The sequence below is a fragment of the Pleurodeles waltl genome, chromosome 6, assembly GCF_031143425.1.
Source record: "Pleurodeles waltl isolate 20211129_DDA chromosome 6, aPleWal1.hap1.20221129, whole genome shotgun sequence".
Taxonomy (NCBI): domain Eukaryota; kingdom Metazoa; phylum Chordata; class Amphibia; order Caudata; family Salamandridae; genus Pleurodeles; species Pleurodeles waltl.
This window is the reverse complement of record NC_090445.1, coordinates 326,343,679-326,369,822: the sequence shown is the minus strand read 5'-3', so window position 1 is coordinate 326,369,822 and position 26,144 is coordinate 326,343,679. Positions and strand designations below refer to the sequence as shown.

General features: G+C 45.7%; 1 protein-coding gene across 1 annotated transcript in view; it reads right to left on the bottom strand.

Annotated features, from left to right (window-relative positions):
* The window catches only part of IPO4 (importin 4), a 1,872,953-nt gene that overhangs the window by 1,201,192 nt on the left and 645,617 nt on the right, over positions 1-26,144 (bottom strand). The window contains exon 16 of the mRNA XM_069238173.1: positions 22,309-22,422. Coding sequence (XP_069094274.1) covers positions 22,309-22,422 — 114 coding nt within the window. The remainder of the gene's footprint in view (positions 1-22,308; positions 22,423-26,144) is intronic.

The window sequence follows — 26,144 nt, the reverse complement described above, 5'->3', positions numbered from 1 at the left end:
AACACAGGAGAACCATAAAAACTTTGGCACCGTGCCTTTAAAACCCTGAGCACCTCCAGTATCCCACCATGCCTCAGGGGTGAAGGGAAGGTGACAGTTGGTTCACAGTTAGGTCAGTACTTTTTTACGGTGACAATCTGTGTAACTGATCAGAAAGATAATCTGTCCTGCACTTCTAGGAGACTTGAGTCCGGGGAGGAGGGTGGGTTGTTTATGACTTTGATGAGGATACCCCTGGAAGAGAACTAGGATTTACAGGTAAGTAACTAATCCTTCTCTTCCAGGGGATCCTCATCAATAGTCAAACATTGAATAGATTAGCAAGCCCATCCCTAAACTCTGCGGACTGTCTGAAAGAAGTGCAGGAAAGAATACATATTCATGCAAATAGATTTCTAAGAGAGGCCTGCCCCACCTGGGCATCCGCTCTTGCATCCGAGTCTAAACAGTAATGCTTAGTAAAGGTATGCACAGACTTCCATGTAGCAGCCTTACAAATCTCGGAAATTGGTACATTGTTAAGGAGGGCAGCAGTAGCCGCTTTTCCCCTTGTGGAATGCGCTTTTGGCCTAGCCAGTAATTGCTTATTAGCCAGGTGGTAAGTGTTAACAATACAAGACACAATCCATCTTGATATCGTTCGTTTAGACGCTGCCTCTCCTGTTCTTAAATTACCATAATTCAGAAACAAATGGTTAGAATGTCTAATCGGTTTTGTTTTGTCCAAATAGAATTTCAGCACTCTTTTTAAGTCTAAAGAATGCAATGCTTTCTCAGCCGGAGTCTCCGGATTGGGAAAGAAAGTCGGTAAAGATATAGTCTGATTGATATGGAATTCTGACACCACCTTCGGAAGGAAAGATGGGTGAGTTCGCAGAACCACTCTATTATCGTGAAAAACCGTGTACGGTTCTCTGCAAGACAGAGCCTGAATTTCGCTGACCCTCCTCGCTGAAGTAATGGCCACCAAAAAAGCCGTCTTCCACGTAAGGTGCTGTAAAGAGGCCTTGTGGATAGGTTCAAAGGGAGGGCCCATAAGTTTTGACAGGACTACATTCAGTTCCCATGGAGGAGAAGGTCTCCGAATGGGAGGAAAAACCTTTTTCAAGCCTTCTAAGAAATCCTTGACTACAGGTATCGTAAAGAAGGATTCCCGAGAAGGCGACTTACGATACGCTGTAATTGCAGACAAATGAACCTTAATAGAAGATACCTGCAGACCAGACTTCGCCAGATGAAGCAAATAGGACAGTATGACATCCTCCTGAGCCCGTATGGGATTTATACCTTGTTGAGAGCACCAGATGTAAAATCTCTTCCACTTAAAAGCGTAAGAACGCCTCGTGGAAGGTCGTTTTTACTCTTTCAAGATGTTCATGCACTCCTGTGAGAGCCCTAGGTGCCCATACTGTAGGAATTCAGGAGCCATGCTGTCAAGCTCAGAGAGGGAAGGTTGGGATGTAGGATTCTGCCTTCCATTCTGCTCAGGAGATCCGGTCTGCACGGCAACCTCCTGTGAGGTTTTTCCGATAAGTTGAGTAGATCCGTGTACCAGAATTAGCGGGGCCATTGTGGTGCTATCAGAATCATTCTGGTTCTGGAGGTGTAAAGTTTGTTGATTACTGCCGGTATGAGGGGAATCGGTGGAAAGGCGTAGAGAAATATCCCTGACCAGTTGATCAACAGGGCATTCCCTTGAGATCCCGGACGGCAGAACCTGGATGCGAAGTCTGGGCATTTCTTGTTTGCTTCGTCTGCAAAGAGATCCAACTGGGGTCGACCCCATTGACCGAAGATGTCCTCGACGACTTCGTCGTGTAGGACCCAGTCGTGCGCGTCTTCTAGATGTCTGCTCAGGAAATCTGCCTCTACGTTTTGCTGACCTGGCAGGTGTACCGCTGTGATAGACATTCCCCTGGCCAGGAGCCAATGCCATATCGTTTGGGACTCTCGAGACAGAGGTAGTGATCTTGTTCCCCCCTGTTTGTTCAGGTAATACATTGTGGTTGTATTGTCTGTCTGAATTAGGAGAGATTTCCCCTGAACCAATGGGGAGAAAGATTTGAGAGCCAGATGGACCGCTCTGAGCTCCAGTAGATTTATGTGATAGTTCTTTTCCTTGTCGGACCACAGACCCTGAGCTTGGAAGGAACCCAGATGAGCACCCCAACCCTGAAGAGACGCATCCGTTACCAGAGTGTCGGCTGGAATTGTCTGGTGAAACGGAGAACCTATCGACAGGTGAGGTCTGTGCATCCACCATTGTAGTGATTGAAAAGCCGCTGTTGGTAGTCGTACTCTGTCCTCCCAGCGACCAGTCTTTTGGCTCCAGTTGTTCTCTAATGCCTCCTGAAGGGGCCTCATGTGTAGCCTGGCATTCGGGACTATGAAGATGCATGAAGCCATGGAGCCCAGAAGCGATGTCACCTGACGAGCAGTAGGTGCATCGGCTGTTAATAGTTGTTGACACTTCCTGTGGATTGATAAAAGTCGTTCCTCCGAAGGATACACTCTTTGGAGCTCTGTGTTTAGTATAGCTCCCAGGTAGTGGAGGTTTTGTGTTGGAATCAAGGTTGACTTGTTGTGGTTGATTTGAAGACCTAGAGACTCGAAAGTTCTTAGTACAATGTCTCGATGTTTTCTCGCCTGATCCGGAGAGGAAGCCTTCAATAGCCAGTCGTCCAGGTAGGGGTAGACGAATATTTTTTGCCTTCGAAGATGTGCCGCTACCACTGCTACACATTTTGAAAAGACTCGGGGTGCAGACTTCAGGCCGAATGGTAGGACTCTGAATTGGTAGTGCCGTGACGCTATCTGGAAACGTAAGAATTTCCGATGTTTGGATGCTATTGGGATGTGAAAATATGCATCCTGTAGGTCGATGGAGCACATCCAGTCTCCCTGATGCAGTTGCGGAACAATCTGGTGAAGGGCTAGCATCCTGAACTTCTGTTTTCTTATGTACTTGTTCAGGAGCCGTAGGTCCAGAATTGGCCTGAAGATGCCCTGTTGACCTTTTTTCGCCACCAGAAAGTAACGGGAGTACACCCCTTTTCCTTTTTGTGCCGGAGGAACCTTTTCTACCGCTTTCTTTTGTAGGAGTGCAAGAACTTCCTTGCGTAGCAGGCTGAGATGAGAAGGAAAACATCTTGCTGGCGGCAAGTGTGGCGGAGGTTTTTTGAAAAGGAGAGAATAGCCATGTTCGACAATATTGAGCACCCATTTGTCTCTTGTGATGGAGTGCCACTCGTGAAGATGATGCGTAATACTTCCCCCCACCGGAGTGGTGTACAGTGTTGAGGGAAGCAATGCTTCATTGCTTTGTTGGTGTCTTTGCTGTAGATTGTTGAGGTCTACTTGCCCCTCGGTCTCTTGTGGGTCTACGTGCCTGAAACAGGGGACGTCCCTGTCGTTGTTGTGGCCTCTGAGACCAGTGAGGGGTTTGAACCCTCTGCTGGAATGGTCGTCTGTCGTACGGCCTGTACCTCCGCCTGAAGTCTTTCTTACGTTCCAGATCCACTGCCCTCATAGTGTCCACCTCCGTTTTCATTCGGGCCATCTCTTCATCCGCGTGGGTACCGAACAACGAATTCCCGCTGAATGGAAGGTTTAAAATGCGTTTCTGTGCTTCCTGTTTCAGACCCGTGAGCCGTAGCCAGGAAGACCTCCTAGCGCAGATTCCGTGCGCATACCCATGCGCAGCCAAATCCGCCCCGTCCGCCGCCGCGCTGATGACCTGGTTAGATACTAGGCCCCCTTCCTGCAAGATTTCTTGGAAGTCCTGTCTATCTTCCCTGGGCAACTTTTCTGTAAATCTGTGGAGTGAGTCCCACAGAGAGCGGTCATATCTGCCCAGAAGTGCTGAGGCGCTGGAGACCTTCATAGCAGATGCCGCCGTACCGCACATCTTTCTCCCCAGGGAGTCTAGGTGTCTGCTCTCCTTATCCGGGGGGACTGTGGAAGATGATGCCACATTTCTGGCTGCGGCTAAAATAACAGAGTCCGGTGGCGAATCCTTCCGCAGGAATAAAGGATCTTGCTCCGGAGCTTTGTACTTCTTTTGAATCCTAGCCGGGGCAGACTTGAGAGTGGCTGGAGTCAGAAAGGTGTCCATAGTAGGTTGCAGCAAACCCGGTACTAGTGGCAGCAGTTTTCTCGAGACTGATCTGTGTTGTAGGGTCTCAAAGATAACTGAGGATGAGGTGGCCGGCTCCGGTACCTCAATATTTAGTTTCTGCGCTCCCCTTAAAAGAACCTCATTAAAAGTGGTGATTTCATCCACCGGTGAGATCCTAGCAGGTGGAGAATCTGTCAGTGTGGGGGAGTAGCGCCCAACAGACGATCCTGAAGAAGACCAAGAAGGTGATCTTCTGTGTGGTGTTCGCGACCTGGTTCTCCTTCGGGAACGAGACCTGCTACGAGAAGCTGTAGCAGAGTGTGCAGGTCTTGTGGTCGGCTGACGAGAAGCAGAACGAGCCCGTCCTGCTCTAGCTGTAGGCGATGGCGTTCTAGGCAATGAGGCAGTAGGAGAATACATCCTAGAGTATTGGGAATCCGGGGATGCTGCCGGTCTATTCAGGCTCTCTAACCATCTAGGTGATAGAGTGATGGGAGAAACATGCCCCGATGAGCCCGCTCTAGAATGGGATGATGCACTCCGTATAGAGACCACCGGTGAGGGAGCTTTTTCCGCTGGCTCTACTGCCTGTGACACAGCTGAAGGTTGTGTCGACGTCGATTGCATCCTCGACGTCGAAAGTTGCGATGGCTGGTCTGTTCTCGACGTCGAAGGTCTTGACGTCGAAGGCCTTGACGTTGAATGTCTTGACGCCGATCGCGGGACCTGGACCTACTCGCCGTCGTGTGTCTCGACGTTGAGTGGCGAGTGGTCGACGGCGGATGTTCATGCCGTCGTGGTGTTTTTGGCGTCGTGTCCTTCGACGCCAAGGGGCGAGATGTTCTCGACGGCGAACGGGAGCGCCGGAGATGGCTCGACGCCGAACGGCGGCCTGCCGTCGACGGAGATGTACCCCTGTGCTGTCCATGCTTCGACGCTTTGTCCCTCGACGTCGGTCTGGTCACCGTCGACGGCGATCTATGCCGGTGAGACGGTGGCGCCGATGACGTCGATGGAGAACAAACAGGCACAATCCTACCTGTCGACGTCGATCTGGCCATTCCTTCTGTTGTAGGTCTGGGAAGTGAAGAGGATGTTGACTTTTTCCTCTCCTGAAGCCCATGTAGCCTGATTTTCTCTCTGTCTTTGAGAGTCCTCCTCGACATCTTCTTACAATACTTGCAGGTGTCAGGACAGTGACTCTGTGGTAGGCAGACAATACACAGAGAGTGTGGGTCTGACTGGGCTTTCTTCTTCCCACAAGAAGGACATTTTACAAAAAGAGATGGCATTTTCTGTCAGAAAAGACTGCCAAACTCAGACAAAAGATGTTATCTGTCGAGTAAACAGGAAAAACACTATTTTTAGGAATTTTTCTGTAGAAAAAACTCAGAAAAACTGAGAGCTCAATGCTCCAGGATCCTCTCAGAAGAAGCCGGAAAAAAGAACTGACCTAACTGTGAACCAACTGTCACCTTCCCTTCACCCCTGAGGCATGGTGGGATACTGGAGGTGCTCAGGGTCTTAAAGGCACGGTGCCAAAGTTTTTATGGTTCTCCTGTGTTAACCTGCATGCAGCCTATTGGCTAAGAATGCTTCATTGTTTTTCAATGTGGTTTTTTCTATTTTTCTCTGATATTTACTGCTGTTTACTTCCCTAAGTCCAGTTTTTGAGGCTTAGGTAGATATTTATGATCTATTGTGATTTTATAATATAAAAAAAAAAAAAAAAAAAAAAAAAAAACTTGCATAGAAATAAAGCATTTTAGCCTATTTATGATTATAGCCTGCATTGCTGTTTTACACATGATAATATGTATGTATTTTATATATATATGCTCCGGGGTCCCCGCACAAGGGCGGGAATATTCAATGTTTATGACTATTGATGAGGATCCCCTGGAAGAGAACTATTACATCCTTTTCTAACAATCTCCATTTCTAAGTTGAGCAAACGCAGGTGTTTTTGTTGCACCCGAAAAGATGGTGTGAGAGGAGGTATTTGTATAAACTCTAGGAGGTGGACGAATTGTATTGTATCTAGTACCCATTGGTCTTCGGTAATTTGAAGCCAATGACGGAGGTGATTTTTTAGAGTTCCATGAGGTTTTGATGGGGAAGAGCGAGAGTTGGTTGGCGCTTGAACATCTTCATTGTCTAAGGGAGGAATCCTTGCCCTGCCTCCCAGGCTTTCCTCTTTGTGGAGGCCTGCCATATGAGGCCGAAGGTGGCTGCTGATGTTGTGGTGTGGCTAGCGGCGGAGTATGCTGGATACCTATATATTGTTGGTATCTTCCACGAAATGAAGGCTGGCTTCTCCCACTGGCTCCATGATAAGGAGTTTTTCTGAACTGGAGATTGCCAAGCCATCTGGCAGTATTGGTATCTGATTTTATAGCCTGAAGCACATCATGGATGTGCTTCCTGAATAATGCTTCCCCATCATAAGGGAGATCCCAAATCTTTGTATCTCAGGCTGGAAATTAGTGGCCTTAAACCACCCTTGTCGCCTTAACACTGCCGCCCCAGCCCATTGCCTAAAACCCATGGCCGCAAGATCGAGTGCACAGTCCATATTCTCGGCAGAAGAACGTTGTCCTTCCAATAATAAATTTTTTGCTTCACCCTTAATGGTTTCCGGTAATTCTTCCAAATACTGTGCAATGTCCGACCACAGCTGCCTGTTATACCTTCCAAGGAGGGCCAGCACTATCATCATCAGAAACAGGGTTGCTTCTGGTCTAACTTCTGTAGCCATACAAGAAGACGGCCCTCTCTATCTTTTCAGGTTTCTGTAGAACATTTTCGACATACCTTGCAGTCTCTGGTCTTATGGTTCAGGTAGAAACAATATAAGCAGTCGTAACGTGGTCATCAATATGAAGCCTCCTCTTCATGCATGTAGCACAAGGTCTGAATAGCCCCTTTTTATGTGTCTCTGACATACTGGTCAGTTTGAAGCACCTACTTGAATAAAAGTTGAAGTTTTGTGAAGAGGAGGAGTAGTTGAGATCCAAACAAACACCTCAAAACAGGATTTCTGAGAAAGAACTGAGCAGAGCTCAGAGGAGACTCCTTAGCACGACATGCAGTGGAATATCTGAGGGAATGAAGCTCCTCACAGGAAGGTTCTTGTGGGTGGTGTAACCTGATTGGTGGATTCTGGAGTTTGGTCCATTTTTACAAACTGACTGTGAAATGTTACTAATTGAAATACCTAATGCCTGTAATGTATATGTACATTAGAGCATTGCTTTTGTGCAACACCGGGGGCTCCCATTTCGACGACGGGGAAGGATTCAAGAATGTGAATCTATGAAAGTTGCAATACTGAAGTAAAAATGAAAATGTCACTTACCCAGTGTACATCTGTTCGTGGCATCAGTCGCTGGAGATTCACATGTTCTGCATAGCTCGCCATCTGGTGTTGGGTCGGAGTGTTACAAGTTGTTTTTCTTCGAAGAAGTCTTTCGAGTCACGGGACCGAGTGACTCCTCCTTTTGTCTCCATTGCGCATGGGCGTCGACTCCGTCTTCGATTGTTTTCCCCGCAGAGGGTGAGGTAGGAGTTGTGTTGTAGTAATAGTGCCCATGCAATGGAGTGACTAAGTATGTACCTATTTAAGGTTAAAATAATATATATACAAATGTACAAAGTTGAAGCTAACTTCCGAACTGCTACAGGCTCCCGGGGAGGTGGGTGGGCACATGTGAATCTCCAGCGACTGATGCCACGAACAGATGTACACTGGGTAAGTGACATTTTCAGTTCGATGGCATCTGTCGCTGTAGATACACATGTTCTGCATAGACTAGTAAGCAGTTATCTCCCCAAAAGCGGTGGCTCAGCCTGTAGGAATGGAAGTGGTTTGAAATAATGTTCTTAACACGGCTTGACCTACTGTGGCTTGCTGTGCGGATAACACGTCTACACAGTAGTGCTTGGTGAACGTGTGTGGCGTAGACCATGTGGCTGCCTTACATATTTCTTGCATTGGGATGTTTCCTAGAAAGGCCATGGTAGCACCTTTTTTTCTGGTTGAGTGTGCCCTTGGTGTAATGGGCAGTTGTCGTTTTGCTTTAAGGTAGCAGATTTGGATGCATTTAACTATCCATCTGGCTATACCTTGTTTTGATATTGGGTTTCCTGCATGAGGTTTTTGGAATGCAATAAATAGTTGTTTAGTCTTTCTGATGTTTTTCGTTCTGTCAATGTAGTACATTAATGCTCTTTTGACATCTAATGTATGTAGTGCCCTCTGAGCTACGGAATCTGGCTGTGGGAAGAACACTGGAAGTTCCACTGTTTGATTTAGGTGGAACGGTGAAATAACCTTTGGTAAAAATTTAGGATTAGTCCTTAGGACGACTTTATTTTTGTGTAGTTGTATAAAAGGTTCTTGTATTGTAAACGCCTGAATTTCGCTTACTCTTCTTAGAGATGTAATGGCGATGAGAAATGCAACCTTCCAGGTTAGGAACTGTATTTCGCAAGAGTGCATGGGTTCAAAAGGTGGACCCATGAGTCTTGTTAAGACAACATTTAAGTTCCATGAAGGAACAGGTGGTGTTCTTGGTGGTATAATTCTCCTAAGGCCTTCCATGAATGCTTTAATGACTGGTATCCTATATAGGGAAGTTGAATAGGTAGTCTGCAGGTATGCAGATATTGCCGCAAGGTGTATTTTAATGGAAGAGAAGGCTAGGTTAGATTTTTGTAAGTGAAGCAAGTAACCCACTACGTCCTTTGGAGTTGCGTGTAAAGGTTGGATCTGATTATGATGGCAGTAGCAGACAAACCTCTTCCATTTACTTGCATAGCAGTGCCTAGTGGACGGCCTTCTGGCTTGCTTTATGACGTCCATACATTCTTGAGTAAGTTGTAAGTGTCCGAATTCTAGGATTTCAGGAGCCAGATTGCTAGATTCAGCGATGCTGGATCTGGATGTCTGATCTGTTGGTTGTGTTGTGTTAACAGATCCGGCCTGTTGGGCAATTTGATGTGGGGTACTACTGATAGGTCTAGCAGTGTTGTGTACCAGGGTTGCCTTGCCCAAGTTGGTGCTATTAAAATGAGTTTGAGTTTGTTTTGACTCAATTTGTTTACCAGATAAGGAAGGAGAGGGAGAGGAGGAAAAGCGTAGGCAAATATCCCTGACCAGTTCATCCATAGGGCATTGCCTTGGGACTGCCTGTGTGGGTATCTGGATGCGAAGTTTTGGCATTTTGCGTTCTCTCTTGTTGCAAACAAGTCTATTTGAGGTGTTCCCCAGAGTCTGAAGTAAGTGTTTAGAATTTGGGGGTGAATTTCCCATTCGTGGACCTGTTGGTGATCTCGAGAGAGATTGTCTGCAAGTTGATTCTGGATCCCTGGAATAAACTGCGCTATTAGGCGAATGTGGTTGTGAATTGCCCATCGCCATATCTTCTGTGCTAGAAGGCTCAACTGCGTTGAGTGTGTCCCCCCCTGTTTGTTTAGATAATACATTGTTGTCATGTTGTCTGTTTTGACAAGAATGTATTTGTGAGTTATAATTGGTTGGAAAGCCCTTAATGCTTGAAAAACTGCTAGCATTTCTAGGTGATTTATATGCAGTTTTGTTTGATGTACGTTCCATTGTCCTTGTATGCTGTGTTGATCGAGGTGTGCTCCCCACCCCGTCATGGAAGCATCTGTTGTTATTACGTATTGTGGCACTGGGTCTTGGAATGGCCGCCCTTTGTTTAAATTTATACTGTTCCACCATAGAAGCGAGAGGTAAGTTTGGCGGTCCATGAACACCAGATCTAGAAGGTGACCCTGTGCTTGTGACCATTGTGATGCTAGGCACTGTTGTAAGGGCCTCATGTGTAGTCTTGCGTTCGGGACAATGGCTATGCATGAAGACATCATGCCTAGGAGTTGTAATATCAACTTTGCTTGTATTGTTTGTGTTGGATACATGCGTTGTATGATCTTGTTGAAATTTTGAATTCTTTGTGGACTTTGAGTGGCTACTCCTTTTGTTGTGTCTATTATGGCTCCCAGGTATTGTTGTACTTTGCACAGCAAAATGTTGGATTTTGCAAAGTTGACGGTGAAACCTAGTTTGTAGAGGGTTTGTATGATTTGATTTGTGTGTTGTAAGCACTTTGTTAGTGAATTGGTTTTGATTAGCCAGTCGTCTAGATACGGGAATACATGTATTTGCTGCCTTCTGATGTGTGCAGCCACTACTGCTAGACATTTTGTAAAGAATCTTGGTGCGGTTGTTAAACCAAAAGGCAATACTTTGAATTGGTAATGTATTCCTTTGAATACGAATCGTAGGTATTTCCTGTGCGACGGATGTATTGGTATATGGAAATACACGTCTTTGAGGTCTAAGGTTGTCATGTAGTCCTGTAGTTTTAGCAATGGTAACACTTCTTGTAGCGTGACCATGTGAAAGTGGTCTGATTTGATGTAGGTGTTTAGTATTCTGAGGTCTAGGATTGGTCTCAGTGTTTTGTCCTTTTTTGTTATTAAGAAGTACAGTGTTTGTTTGTGTGTTTGGTACTAATTCGATTGCATTCTTTTGCAATAGTGCTTGAACTTCTATTTCCAGAAGTTCGGAATGTTGTTTTGATAAATTCTGTGCTTTTGGTGGTATGTTTGGAGGGAATTGTAGGAATTCTATGCAATAACCATGTCGGATAATTGCTAAGACCCAAGTGTCTGTAGTTATTTCCTCCCATGCTTTGTAATAATGACCTATTCTTCCCCCCACTGGTGTTGTGTGGAGGGGGTGAGTGACATCTGAGTCACTGCTTGGTTGTAGGGGTTTTGGGGCTTTGAAATTTTCCTCTATTCCTAGGGAATTGCCCTCCTCTGTATTGGCCCCGAAAGCCTCCCCTGTACTGTCCCTGGTAGCTGGACGGTGTTGCCTGCGAGGTGCTGGCTTGTGTGGCCTGACCCCGAAACCCCCCTCTAAAGGGTGTCTTGCGGAAGGTGCTATAGGTTCCTCTGCTCTGCGGGGAGTAGAGTGCGCCCATGGCTTTAGCAGTGTCAGTGTCTTTTTTAAGTTTTTCGATTGCCGTGTCCACTTCTGGTCCGAACAGTTGTTTTTCGTTGAATGGCATATTGAGCACTGCCTGCTGTATCTCTGGTTTGAACCCAGACGTTCTTAGCCATGCGTGCCTTCTAATGGTCACAGATGTATTAATTGTTCTTGCAGCTGTGTCTGCTGCGTCCATAGAAGATCGTATCTGGTTATTTGATATGTTCTGTCCTTCCTCAACCACCTGCTTTGCCCTCTTTTGTAGTTCCTTGGGAAGATGCTCGATGAGGTGTTGCATCTCATCCCAATGGGCTCTGTCATAGCGCGCAAGTAGTGCTTGAGAGTTAGCGATGCGCCACTGGTTTGCAGCTTGTACTGCGACTCTTTTCCCAGCTGCATCGAACTTGCGGCTCTCTTTATCTGGGGGTGGTGCATCCCCAGATGTGTGGGCGTAGGCTCTTTTCCGAGCTGCTCCTACTACGACGGAATCTGGGGGCAGCTGGGTGGTGATGAAAACAGGGTCTGTAGGAGGTGCCTTATACTTCTTTTCCACCCTTGGCGTTATTGCCCTACTTTTGACCGGCTCCTTGAATATTTCCTTTGCGTGACGAAGCATACCTGGCAGCATAGGCAGGCTTTGGTAGGAGCTGTGGGTGGAGGAGAGGGTGTTGAATAAAAAGTCATCCTCGACTTGTTCTGAGTGGAGGTTTACGTTGTGGAATTGTGCTGCTCTAGCCACCACTTGAGAGTATGCTGAGCTGTCTTCTGGTGGTGAGGGCTTTGTTGGATATGCCTCCGGACTGTTGTCCGACACTGGGGCGTCATATAAGTCCCAAGCGTCTTGATCCTGGTCACCTTGGCTCATGGTGGTGTGAGCCGGGGAATGTGACGGAGTTTGCGCTGGTGAGACGTTAATTACAGGTGGAGGAGAGGGTGGCGGAGTCACCTTTTTCACCATTTTTGTTTGTGGCGCCTGGTCTGTTTGAAACTCAAGTCTCCTTTTTCTCCTAATAGGGGGAAGGGTGCTTATTCTTCCTGTTCCCTGCTGTATGAAAATACGTTTTTGCGTATGGTCCACTTCGGTGGATTGCAGCTCTTCCTCAAACCTATGCTTTCGCATCTGAGAGGACAGTGATTGCTCCTCTGTATAAGAGCCTGGACCTGGGTTGGTTACGGGTTGTTTCGGCACCGAAACTCTGCCTGTATCTTTTTTCAGCTCCGAGGTGGCTTTTTTCTTTTTTGGAGTCGAAACCTCTCGGCGTCGATCTTCGTCGGTGCCGCTGTCTCGGCGTCGAGCCGCTTCTACACCGCTCTCTCGGTGTTGTTGCTTTTCTCCAGCACTTTCTCGATCCCGAGAAGGCTGCGTGCCGGTGTCTCGACCGGAGTCGGACGATCTCGGCACTGTTTGGGCCTTTTTCGGTGCCGATGGTCGGTCACCGAATTTATGGGTGGAGCCATGGCCTGGTTGCAGTGGCGTCCCCTGGGCCTTGACACTTTTCTTATGTGTTGTTTTCGACGTCTTACTCACGGTTCTTTGATCGTCGAATTCCTCGGAGTCCGATTCGTGGATCGAAAAGGTTTCTTCTTCCTCTTGTTCCTCGAACTCTCGGTGCGCTGTCGGCGTGGACGCCATCTGAAGTCTCCTGGCTCGACGGTCACGGAGTGTCTTTCGGGACCGGAACGCACGACAGGCCTCGCAAGTCTCTTCACTGTGCTCAGGTGACAAGCACAGGTTACAGACCAAATGTTGGTCTGTATACGGGTATTTGTTGTGGCATTTGGGACAAAAACGGAACGGGGTCCGTTCCATCGACGTTGTTCGACACGCGGTCGGGCCGACCAGGCCCCGACGGGGGATCGAAAACTACCCCGAAGGGCACCGGAGCGCGTCGATCTTCGATGCGGTGTTGAATCTAACTACGCCGATCCCGAACGCAACAATACCGACGAAAATCTTCTGATATTAACTAACTTTCCGTTCCGAAACTCTGAGCGACAGGAACACGTCCGAACCCGATGGCGGAAAGAAAACAATCGAAGATGGAGTCGACGCCCATGCGCAATGGAGACAGAAGGAGGAGTCACTCGGTCCCGTGACTCGAAAGACTTCTTCGAAGAAAAACAACTTGTAACACTCCGACCCAACACCAGATGGCGAGCTATGCAGAACATGTGTATCTACAGCGACAGATGCCATCGAACATAAATTTACAAAGACAGAGGGATCATGAAGAAACTTGAGAAAATAGATTGGGTGTGTGGGGGGAGGGGGAAAGCGGGGTTAGGGAAAGAGAGCTGTCCACCAGCCATCCACAGTTCTTGCTTCTTCGGCTCTTCTTTGTCCTCTTCTTCTGGGGTCAGATGAATCTGTCCTTCTGGTCTCAAGGGGCCACCTAAATACTCAATTCAGGGGTGTTTAGGGGGTATAGATTAGTAGCCAATGAACTACTTACCCTTGGGGTGACTACACCACCTATATATCACCACTACCTATGCGGACTGGGCATAACTCTGTCCCAGAAAGTCTAGCTCCACCAAAAACAAGACGGCGGAACCCTTCCTTGAGTGTCCAACATAGGGGTGTGACTAGCCCAAAGGTAGCACACTCCTACTGACTAATTTTCTGGCCTGTCCTGGTGCTAAGTGCGCCGCAGGGAAAGAGATGTCAACAGCCAAGTCTGGGGGAAGCCGGGGTCACATACCAAAGACAGCAGGGTCTTTTATGTCCCCGGCCTTGGTATGCAGATTCACTAACCACTCTCTTGGAGTAGGTGGTAACACCTTCCTCCAGAGCAGGTTTTGTTTCTGACCTCTGAAAATGCGGGCTTTAACCTCCAAGGGGTCAGAAACATGTCTGTGGTGGCCTGCTGGTCAAGACCAGTCAGCCAGTACACTAAAACTAGTGGGGTTCATGGGGCACAACTAAGGTGTCCTCTGGAGGTTTATGTCCTAATAAATCCAAGGCTGGCATCAGTTTGGATTCATTAAGATAAGGTGTTTGATACTAAACATCATAGGTTTCAGTGAAACCATTATGTGGTTGGGGAACTCGTAATGATGAGTGTCCAGTACATACCTTAAAATGGCTTCCCTGTTCACCTGCATTATCCAGCAATCGAGCTGGTCATCATGTCCTCACATCAAATATAATGCACCCTGCCTTAGGGCTCCAAGGCCTGATGTAGGGGTGACTTACATTTACTTAAATGCAGTGTATATCACACAATGGGTGTGCAATCTCGTGTTTTTGCCTGGCCTGCACCAGGACATAGACCTTAATGGCAGCTGTGTGCAAGATGTTTGAGGGGGGAGGGGAGAAAAGGGGTCCCGAGGGTGACACAAGGCATGCTGCAGCCCTTAGGGACCCTCTTCTAGGCCCTAATTATCAGGGGTACAATTTCTAAGGATCTACAAAGGTAGAGGAGTGTGTGCCTGTTTTTAGGGAAAGAGCACTGGCACGGAGGACCTGTTTAGAAGGGATGGATAAGTTACTTACCTGTAAATCCTAGTTCTCTTCCAGGGGTATCCTCATCAAAGTCATAAACATTGAATATTCCCGCCCTTGTGCGGGGACCCCGGAGCATATATATAAAATACATACATATTATCATGCGTAAAACAGCAATGCAGGCTATAATCATAAATAGGCTAAAATGCTTTATTTCTATGCAAGTTTTTTTTTTTTTTTTTTTTTTATATTATAAAATCACAATAGATCATAAATATCTACCTAAGCCCCCAAAAACTGGACTTAGGGAAGTAAACAGCAGTAAATAGCAGAGAAAAATAGAAAAAAACTACATTGAAAAACAATGAAGCATTCTTAGCCAATAGGCTGCATGCAGGTTAACACAGGAGAACCATAAAAACTTTGGCACCGTGCCTTTAAGACCCTGAGCACCTCCAGTATCCCACCATGCCTCAGGGGTGAAGGGAAGGTGACAGTTGGTTCACAGTTAGGTCAGTACTTTTTTACGGTGACAATCTGTGTAACTGATCAGAAAGATAATCTGTCCTGCACTTCCAGGAGACTTGAGTCCGGGGAGGAGGGTGGGTTGTTTATGACTTTGATGAGGATACCCCTGGAAGAGAACTAGGATTTACAGGTAAGTAACTTATCCTTCTCTTCCAGGGGATCCTCATCAATAGTCATAAACATTGAATAGATTAGCAAGCCCATCCCTAAACTCTGCGGACTGTCTGAAAGAAGTGCAGGAAAAGATATATATTCATGCAAATAGATTTCTAAGAGAGGCCTGCCCCACCTGGGCATCCGCTCTTGCATCCGAGTCTAAACAGTAATGCTTAGTAAAGGTATGCACAGACTTCCATGTAGCAGCCTTACAAATCTCGGAAATTGGTACATTGTTAAGGAGGGCAGCAGTAGCCGCTTTTCCCCTTGTGGAATGCGCTTTTGGCCTAGCCAGTAATCTCTTATTAGCCAGTTGGTAAGAGTTAACAATACAAGACACAATCCATCTTGATATCGTTCGTTTAGACGCTGCCTCTCCTGTTCTTAAATGACCATAATTTAGAAACAAATGGTTAGAATGTCTAATCGGTTTTGTTTTGTCCAAATAGAATTTCAGCACTCTTTTCAAGTCTAAAGAGTGCAATGCTTTCTCAGCCGGAGTCTCCGGATTGGGAAAGAAAGTCGGTAAAGATATAGTCTGATTGATATGGAATTCTGACACCACCTTCGGAAGGAAAGATGGGTGAGTTCGCAGAACCACTCTATTATCGTGAAAAACCGTGCACGGTTCTCTGCAAGACAGAGCCTGAATTTCGCTGACCCTCCTCGCTGAAGTAATGGCCACCAAAAAAGCCGTCTTCCACGTAAGGTGCTGTAAAGAGGCCTTGTGGATAGGTTCAAAAGGAGGGCCCATAAGTTTTGACAGGACTACATTCAGTTCCCATGGAGGAGAAGGTCTCCGAATGGGAGGAAAAACCTTTTTCAAGCCTTCTAAAAAATCCTTGACTACAGGTATCGTAAAGAAGGATTCCTGAGAAGGCGACTTACGATACGCTGTAATTGCAGACAAATGAACCTTAATAGAAGATACCTGCAGACCAGACTTCGCCAGATGAAGTAAATAGGACAGTATGACGTCCTCCTGAGCTCGTATGGGATTTATACCTTGTTGAGAGCACCAGATGTAAAATCTCTTCCACTTAAAAGCGTAAGAACGCCGCGTGGAAGGTCGTTTTGACTCTTTCAAGATGCTCATGCACTCCTGTGAGAGCCCTAGGTGCCCATACTGTAGGAATTCAGGAGCCATGCTGTCAAGCTCAGAGAGGGAAGGTTGGGATGTAGGATTCTGCCTTCCATTCTGCTCAGGAGATCCGGTCTGCACGGCAACCTCCTGTGAGGTCTTTCCGATAAGTTGAGTAGGTCCGTGTACCAGAATTGGCGGGGCCATTGTGGCGCTATCAGAATCATTCTGGTTCTGGAGTTGTAAAATTTGTTGATTACTGCCGGTATGAGGGGAATCGGTGGAAAGGTGTAGAGAAATGTCCCTGACCAGTTGATCAACAGGGCATTCCCTTGAGATCCCGGACGGCAGAACCTGGATGCGAAGTCTGGGCATTTCTTGTTTGTTTCGTCTGCAAAGAGATCCAACTGGGGTCGACCCCATTGACCGAAGATGTCCTCGACGACTTCGTCGTGTAGGACCCAGTAGTGCGCGTCTTCCAGATGTCTGCTCAGGAAATCTGCCTCTACGTTTTGCTGACCTGGCAGGTGTACCGCTGTGATAGACATTCCCCTGGCCAGGAGCCAATGCCATATCGTTTGGGATTCTCGAGACAGAGGTAGTGATCTTGTTCCCCCCTGTTTGTTCAGGTAATACATTGTGGTTGTATTGTCTGTCTGAATTAGGATAGATTTCCCCTGAACCAATGGAGAGAAAGATTTGAGAGCCAGATGGACTGCTCTGAGCTCCAGTAGATTTATGTGATAGTTCTTTTCCTTGTCGGACCACAGACCCTGAGCTTGGAAGGAACCCAGATGAGCACCCCAACCCTGAAGAGACGCATCCGTTACCAGAGTGTCGACTGGAATTGTCTGGTGAAACGGAGAACCTATCGACAGGTGAGGTCTGTGCATCCACCATTGTAGTGATTGAAAAGCCACTGCTGGTAGTCGAACTCTGTCCTCCCAGTGACCAGTCTTTTGGCTCCAATTGTTCTCTAATGCCTCCTGAAGGGGCCTCATGCGTAGCCTGGCATTCGGGACAATGAAGATGCATGAAGCCATGGAGCCCAGAAGCGATGTCACCTGACGAGCTGTAGGTGCATCGGCTGTTAATAGTTGTTGACACTTCCTGTGGATTGATAAAAGTCGTTCCTCCGAAGGATACACTCTTTGGAGCTCTGTGTTTAGTATCGCTCCCAGGTAGTGGAGGTTTTGTGTTGGAATCAAGGTTGACTTGTCGTGGTTGATTTGAAGACCTAGAGACTCGAAAGTTCTTAGAACGATATCTCGATGTTTTCTCGCCTGATGAGGCCTTCACTAGCCAGTCGTCCAGGTAGGGGTAGACGAATATTTTTTGTCTTCGAAGGTGTGCCGCTACCACTGCTACACATTTTGAAAAGACTCGGGGTGCAGACTTCAGGCCGAATGGAAGGACTCTGAATTGGTAGTGCTGTGACGCTATCTGGAAACGTAAAAATTTCCGATGTTTGGGTGCTATTGGGATGTGAAAATATGCATCCTGTAGGTCGATGGAGCACATCCAGTCTCCCTGATGCAGTTGCGGGACAATCTGGTGAAGGGCTAGCATCCTGAACTTTTGTTTTCTTATGTACTTGTTCAGGAGCCGTAAGTCCAGAATTGGCCTGAAGAGGCCCTGTTGACCTTTTTTCGCCACCAGAAAGTAACGGGAGTACACCCCTTTTCCTTTTTGTGCCGGAGGAACCTTTTCTACAGCTTTCTTTTGTAGGAGTGCGAGAACTTCCTTGCGTAGCAGGCTGAGATGAGAAGGAAAACACCTTGCTGGCGGCAAGTGTGGAGGAGGTTTTTTGAAAAGGAGAGAATAGCCATGTTCGACAATATTGAGCACCCATTTGTCTTTTGTGATGGAGTGCCACTCGCGAAGATGATGCGTAACACTTCCCCCCACCGTAGTGGTGCACAGTGCTGAGGGAAGCAATGCCTCATTGCTTTGATGGTGTCTTTGCTGTAGACTGTTGAGGTCTACTTGACCCTCGGTCTCTTGTGGGTCTACGTGCCTGAAACAGGGGACGTCCCTGTCGTTGTTGTGGCCTCTGAGACCAGTGAGGGGTTTGAACCCTCTGCTGGAATGGTCGTCTGTCATACGGCCTGTACCTCCGCCTGAAGTCTTTTTTACGTTCCAGGCCCACTGCCCTCATCGTGTCGACTTCCGTTTTCATTCGGGCCATCTCTTCATCCGCGTGGGTACCGAACAACGAACTCCCGCTGAATGGGAGGTTCAAAATGCGCTGCTGTGCTTCCTGTTTCAGACCCGTGAGCCGTAGCCAGGAAGACCTCCTAGCGCAGATTCCGTGCGCATACCCATGCGCAGCCAAATCCGCCCCGTCCGCCGCCGCGCTGATGACCTGGTTAGATACTAGGCCCCCTTTTCCTGGAAGTCCTGTCTATCTTCCCTGGGCAACTTTTCTGTAAATCTGTGGCGTGAGTCCCACAGAGAGCGGTCATATCTGCCCAGAAGTGCTGAGGCGCTGGAGACCTTCATAGCAGATGCCGCTGTACCGCACATCTTTCTCCCCAGAGAGTCTAGGTGTCTGCTCTCCTTATCCGGGGGGACTGTGGAAGATGATGCCACAGAGTGTGTTTTTCTGGCTGCGGCTAAGATCACAGAGTCCGGTGGCGGATCCTTCCGCAGGAATAAAGGATCTTGTTCCGGAGCTTTGTATTTCTTTTGAATCCTAGCCGGGGCAGACTTGAGAGTGGCTGGAGACAGAAAAGTGTCCATAGTCGGTTGCAGCAAACCCGGTACTAGTGGCAGCAGTTTTCTCGAGACTGATCTGTGTTGTAGGGTCTCAAAGATAACTGAGGATGAGGTGGCCGGCTCCGGTACCTCAATATTTAGCTTCTGCGCTCCCCTTAGAAGAACCTCATTAAAAGTGGTGATATCATCCACCGGGGAAATCCTAGCAGGTGGAGAATCTGTCAGTGTGGGGGAGTAGCGCCCAACAGACGATCCTGAAGAAGACCAAGAAGGTGATCTTCTGCGTGGTGTTCGTGACCTGGTTCTCCTTCGGGAACGGGACCTGCTCCGAGAGGCTGTAGCAGAGTGTGCAGGTCTTGTGGTCGGCTGACGAGAAGCAGAACGAGCCCGTCCTGCTCTAGCTGTAGGCGATGGCGTTCTCGGTAATGAGGCAGTAGGAGAATACATCCTAGAGTATTGTGAATCCGGGGATGCTGCCGGTCTATTCAGGCTCTCTAACCATCTGGGTGATAGAGTGATGGGAGAAACATGCCCCGATGCTCTGGAATGGGATGATGCACTCCTTATAGAGACCACCGGTGAGGGAGCTTTGTCCGCTGGCTCTACTGCCTGTGACACAGCTGAAGGTTGTGTCGACGTCGATTGCATCCTCGACGTCGAAGGTTGCGATGGCTGATCTGTTCTCGACGTCGAAGGTCTTGACGTCGGAGGTCTTGCCGTCGAGTGTCTTGACGCCGATCGCCTATCGCGGGACCTGGACCTACTCGCCGTCGTGTGTCTCGACGTTGAGTGGCGAGTGGTCGACGGCGGATGTTCATGCCGTCGAGGTGTTTTTGGTGTCGTGTCCTTCGACGCCAAGGGGTGAGACGTTCTCGACGGCGAACGGGAGCGCCGGAGATGGCTCGACGCGAACGGCGGCCTGCCGTCGACGGAGATGTACCCCTGTGTCCATGCTTCGACGTTTTGTCCCTCGACGTCGGTCTGGTCGCCGTTGACGGCGATCTATGCCGGTGAGACGGTGGTGCCGATGATGTCGATGGAGAACAAACAGGCACAATCCTACCTGTCGACGTCGATCGGGCCATTCCTTCTGCTGTAGGTCTGGGAAGTGAAGAGGATGTTGACTTTTTCCTCTCCTGAAGCCCATGTAGCCTGATCTTCTCTCTGTCTTTGAGAGTCCTCCTTGACATGTTCTTACAATACTTGCAGGTGTCAGGACAGTGACTCTGTGGCAGGCAGACAATACACAGAGAGTGTGGGTCTGACTGGGCTTTCTTCTTCCCACAAGAAGGACATTTTACAAAAAGAGATGGCATTTCAAAAAAGACTTCCAAACTCAGACAAAAGATGTTATCTGTCGAGTAAACAGGAAAAACACTATTTTTAAGGATTTTTCTGAAGAAAAACTCAGAAAAACTGAGAGCTCAATGCTCCAGGATCCTCTCAGAAGAAGCCGGAAAAAAGAACTGACCTAACTGTGAACCAACTGTCACCTTCCCTTCACTCCTGAGGCATGGTGGGATACTGGAGGTGCTCAGGGTCTTAAAGGCACGGTGCCAAAGTTTTTATGGTTCTCCTGTGTTAACCTGCATGCAGCCTATTGGCTAAGAATGCTTCATTGTTTTTCAATGTAGTTTTTTTCTATTTTTCTCTGCTATTTACTGCTGTTTACTTCCCTAAGTCCAGTTTTTGGGGGCTTAGGTAGATATTTATGATCTATTGTGATTTTATAATATAAAAAAAAAAATAAAAAAAAAAAACTTGCATAGAAATAAAGCATTTTAGCCTATTTATGATTATAGCCTGCATTGCTGTTTTACACATGATAATATGTATGTATTTTATATATATGCTCCGGGGTCCCCGCACAAGGGCGGGAATATTCAATGTTTATGACTATTGATGAGGATCCCCTGGAAGAGAACCAGTGCTACTCAGTGGAGAAACAGTACCAGTGAGCAAAAGTGGGGGTGACCATATCCAAAAAGGGCACTTTACTAAAGGGTAGTATGCCTCAAAGTGTCAGATTGTATTTTTCCCTCATCAATAGCTATGTTGACAATCCAACTGCAATCTTTATTGTCACTGGAGACCTCTTTTCATTGCCAAGACTATAGTGGATGGTTTCTTTTGCGGCAGTGTTAACATCCTCTATGTCATTGCCATAGTTTTCGTCAACTGTGCCATCATCATCAATGCAGTTGTAGTCAGTGTGGATGTCGATAACACTGCTGATGACATTTTTGAGGTTGATTTACCAGTTATTGTCAATGACACTGAGGAGAGTTTTTTCCAATGCAGTCCCAAACAAAGGGAGGGAGTGGTAGGCTCAGATCTTACTAGGAGACGTTCTCCTTTTTTGGTTCATGAGAGCACTATTCTGATGCTCTTTGCTTGGTTGAAGACTCATGATGGGATTTTTAAATGACTTTTTTGGTATTTCTGAAGATCTCTAATCATGTGATCTTTCTCTTTTCCGCGTTCTCACTTATGCTTTTGAGGAATACTCACTATCCTCCCCAGAAATCAAAGCCTTCTTAGATTTCAATTTTAAGAGGCATAAGAAGCCCCATCTCTCTACCATTAAGAGCCTTAAAATAAAACATGTAAAAACGTATGGCATAGTTTACAATCCTTTACCTTGTGTGAAGGATATTGACAATAAATACGCTCCTTACGTGGATAGCTTGACATTCTGAGTAGTCCGATCTTGGCAGGTACATATGAGAATCTTATTTCCTGATAAATAAGCTCTTATGAGAAAAAAATGTTAATAAGTTAAGCAGAGCTCACAGAGACTCCCATCACATGACATGTGGTAGAAACTCTGAGGGAATGAAGCCTTTGTGAGGAGTGTTCTAAAAGTTGCTGTCCCAAGATTATCTGAGGTTTGGCTCTTAATAAATGAATGTGCATAAGTTACTAAAAGAAGATTTTCTAGCCTTTATAGGTTGTGTGCATTATTCTGTACTTCTTTGAAACTGTACCGCAGGACTCCCACTTCTACAGAGAATACTTCATGCATGTGAATCTATGGAACATCGAATACTGGAGAACACAGATCAGCCTGTCCTGGAGAACCTAAACAATAGTCTATCCTTTACCTCAAAGATTAAATAAGTGATTAATGGCCAACACTGTACATATTGTATAACTAATATCATGTTACTCCATGCACAACACCGAAATATCTAGACAACAGAATAATCAAAATGATCTTTATTGCACACAACCATCCTTACCCAGAGACTGAATCTGGATAGGCCGTAATTCATCTTGAGTATTAACAAGGTAACCCTTCAAGTGCTCAATGAGTGATGGGAAGTATGGCATGAGCAGATCCTCAGCTGAATTGGCTGCAAAGAAAAAAAAAAGAGTGAGATTACATTTGGCCACCTAATAAATACTTTCTGTTGAAGAACATCTGCATTTTACATCAAGTGTTGAAAGGAGTGTAAATACTTTTGACAGGAAGAGCTTCACCAACAGTCTATCCTTCACTTCAATGATTACCATTATGTTATGTCCACAGACAGATGACCGACACTGAACATAACCCAACAAATACTCCACGGAGTTCATTCAACTACAATCTCAAGATTTAGGAGAAAAAACAATCATCATTATGTCCTGACAATGCCCTTGAGTACCATGGGGGTTGAATACACTGCTTGGGTGCTGCCGCCATTAAACTCAATTAAGAGGATGCATCCAAAGTTTTCCTCTCTTAGAAAACTGTCACTGTTGGTTCCTTCCTTCAGTTCACGAAAGAGTCACCATCCTCACCAAGCACAGGTTCTTGCCCAAGCGCCCCTTGGACTTAAAACTAAATAAACCATTCATTTTCCATGTCTTTTCCCCAAATACATCCACATCAGTGGAAAGACAGTCAGTGGATGTGAGCAGATACACTAGTCATATTTACTTCTCACCAGTTATTTGTGTTCTTTCGACTCCTATGCAGGGGGTCATAAGGAACTGTCCTCTAGGTGTCAGCCTGCATCACACTTTGCCACACCCAGCTTCAATGCACTGAGGAGCATTCCATGAGAAACAAGGAGGCAACAGCTCTGCCCCACTCAGGAGTATCTTTCTTGGAGATGTACTGTTCTGTCACACAAAAAAGTGGACACTTTTACACATGCATTGATGTTTGAGTTTGAATGCAGCTGCAAACACTTCAGTGGGTCAAGCAGCCCTACACAGTCAGTCAAGTTAAGAATACTTGACACTTTATTCACATTTGATATACTACTGGATATTCTGATTCAAGAATGTGAATCTAATTAGTTACTCACAGGTAAGAAAAACCTATTTGGGATCCTAGATCTCTAAATAAGGAATCTTCATTGAAGTCACGGAAGTGTGAACATTTTTATGCTGCATGTATATACCCAAAGTACTTTTCAATAGATATATTGTCCACAAACAAATACAGGGTGCTAGTGTAAATATGTCTATATGAGAAACAACATACCTAAGAGGTCCATCAAAGATGAATTGTTTTCCTGAATACCGACTGCAGGAGTGAAAATAACTCATTTCAAGTCAGCATTGCAGCATCTTAGTTGCATAAAAGTTTGAAAATGGATAATAGGAATGACAAAATACAGTGGCTAGTTCTACATTTAAAGCTGATAAAAATGTATCCTGTCCCCTAAAGATTCCAGGTGCTTCTACTCATGAAGACTGAACTGGCATTTCACACAGCCAATTTATTTTTATTTTTTAAATGGAAATTGTGTTTTAGGAGAAGTTTCCAATGCCGTTCACTGAAGTCATAAAAGGCCAGGGATTCTTAAGGTACAGAACAAGGACTGCAAGTAAGTGACATTCTTCTGCATTGTAGAATCTTCATTGATGGCCAAGAAAAGAGCAGCAAACTAAATGCGGTTACAGAAAGCAGCTGCTGAGCAGCAGGAAAGGTATACGAGTATGTGAAATTAAAGACTACCGCTGGGTATAAAAAGATATATTACATGAATATGTTTCAAAGTGTTTCCTGACCCTACCTGATAACAGCCTATTTAACTATGTATAAGTAACAGCAAGTTTATGTACTGATTTCCAAGTTGCTTCTTTACAACTTCCTTGAGCCATGCTACAGTAGTTGTTTTACAAAACAAAAATAGACAAAGTGGTTCAATAGTAGGAAACAATATACATACTTTACTACAACAGTGAAACTGTGAATCAATCACTGTAAATTGTATTTTCTTGTATATTTTTTTTCAATTATTTTAATTAAACTGTAGCGTAGCCAATATGTAGCATCATATTATTTGTTACCAACAATAACACAATATGTACACATAAACCCAAAAAACAATCACTTCAACAAACAATAATAAATAAATGTACTTCAATCATCCTCTCATTTTAAATACATATGGTTATTGGCAATGTTTTAAATATAAATCCACATAGGAGATGGGTGTATCATGTTCACATTTTTAAGCAACAATTATGAGAGACAAAGATGTGTTGCATAAATATTCCTTATAGGCTGTAATTAATGTTTTCTCACAACCTCTCCCTAATACAACAAGATCGACGACTTTCGGCCCTTTCTAATTCTGTGCCTCTTCAGGACTATCTGAGAATGAAGTACCTATTGAAGAACAAATAAACACTAATTGAGTCAAGAAACTGAACCATGAATCCATATTAAAAGCCTCTGTTAGGACACCTTATTGGTATTACAGCATGCTAAACCTCATGTTTAAAAAAAAAAAAGTCCATGTAAAAAAGTGTGAAATACATGCACAAGAGATAGACCACTAAAGCAAAGTGCCACCTAAATGCTGAAAACCCATCCTCATTAGTAAGATTAAATGCAAAGATACTATTCTATTAAAGTGATGCCATCACCCAGCTAAGCATCCAAAACCAAAGATCTCAAGTATGAATCTAAGTCACTTACTGCCTAATTCAAACCCCATTGGTCGCAATTATCTATGAAATGCACTGAAAGGCACCAAGGAAATAGGAAGAAATAGGTACCAGTCTATTCACTCTGTACTAGGACATACAAAAGCATTCATTTATGTTATCCATGGGTACCCATTAAAGATATAGCGACTTACTTGGTCAATACTGATTGTCTCTAGAGTGACTGACGCCATAATGCGGATTAAAAACAGCCTGTTTTTCATTTATCACATTAACTCCGCTCTCAAAATAGGCTCTTCAGTTTGGGAAGAAGTATTGGAACTACGGTGGGTCTACTTCAACGTGCTTGTCTAATCTCACGTGGATACCCGCAAGGCTTTACTTGAAGTCAGCTCTGAGAATGTCAAGACTTCAACGCGTTCGCTCCGCTGTGCAAGACCCGCAGCGTACCTCAAGGATTAGAGCAAATTGACTATACAGAGGATGGTGTTAACACCTCATTTAAAAACTCCTTCTCTGGCGACCATCTTGGACTGTAGTTAAAGTCTCTATAGAAACTGCCGTGGCCATCTTAAAAGGGCCATCTTAAAAAGTAAAGCGGTTCTCTGAACAAGGGTTCTTTATCTGTATCCAGGGATATCTGGAAAAAGGCCATAGTGAAAAAAAATCGGCAATTTATGTGTATGTATAACCCGTCAAATGAGGACAATATGCTTTAGTAAAAAGGGCGAAATGTAAATGAGGTGCAGCCGATCTTAAAAGTGAAATCTCGGTGTTGGATGTTTGGATGTTAAGTTTGCCTCTGAAGTTGGGTCATCAGATTGGGTTTGAGTGGCAGCAATATGTGTAGCTTGAAGGACATCTGTAGAGGGTTAAGGAACCACCAGTCTCTGCCAGCCTCCAGCTATCAAAATGATCTTTCCAGGATACTTTATCAGTTTCACTGTTATGGAGAGGCTCAACAGTATTGATGGAAAGGCATATAGAAAATCTTTTTACTGAGTAATCAAAAGGGCATTGCCTAGATGTGTAGTTTCTTCATTTTCTGTTCTATGAAAAGGTCTAAAGAAGGTATGTCCCACACTTTAAAGATATTGTCTAAAATGAGATTTTGTCTAAAATGCCATTGTCCAGGACCAACTATAGGGGCTCCTCACAATTGAGGCTAAAAAGGTCTGTCTGTAGG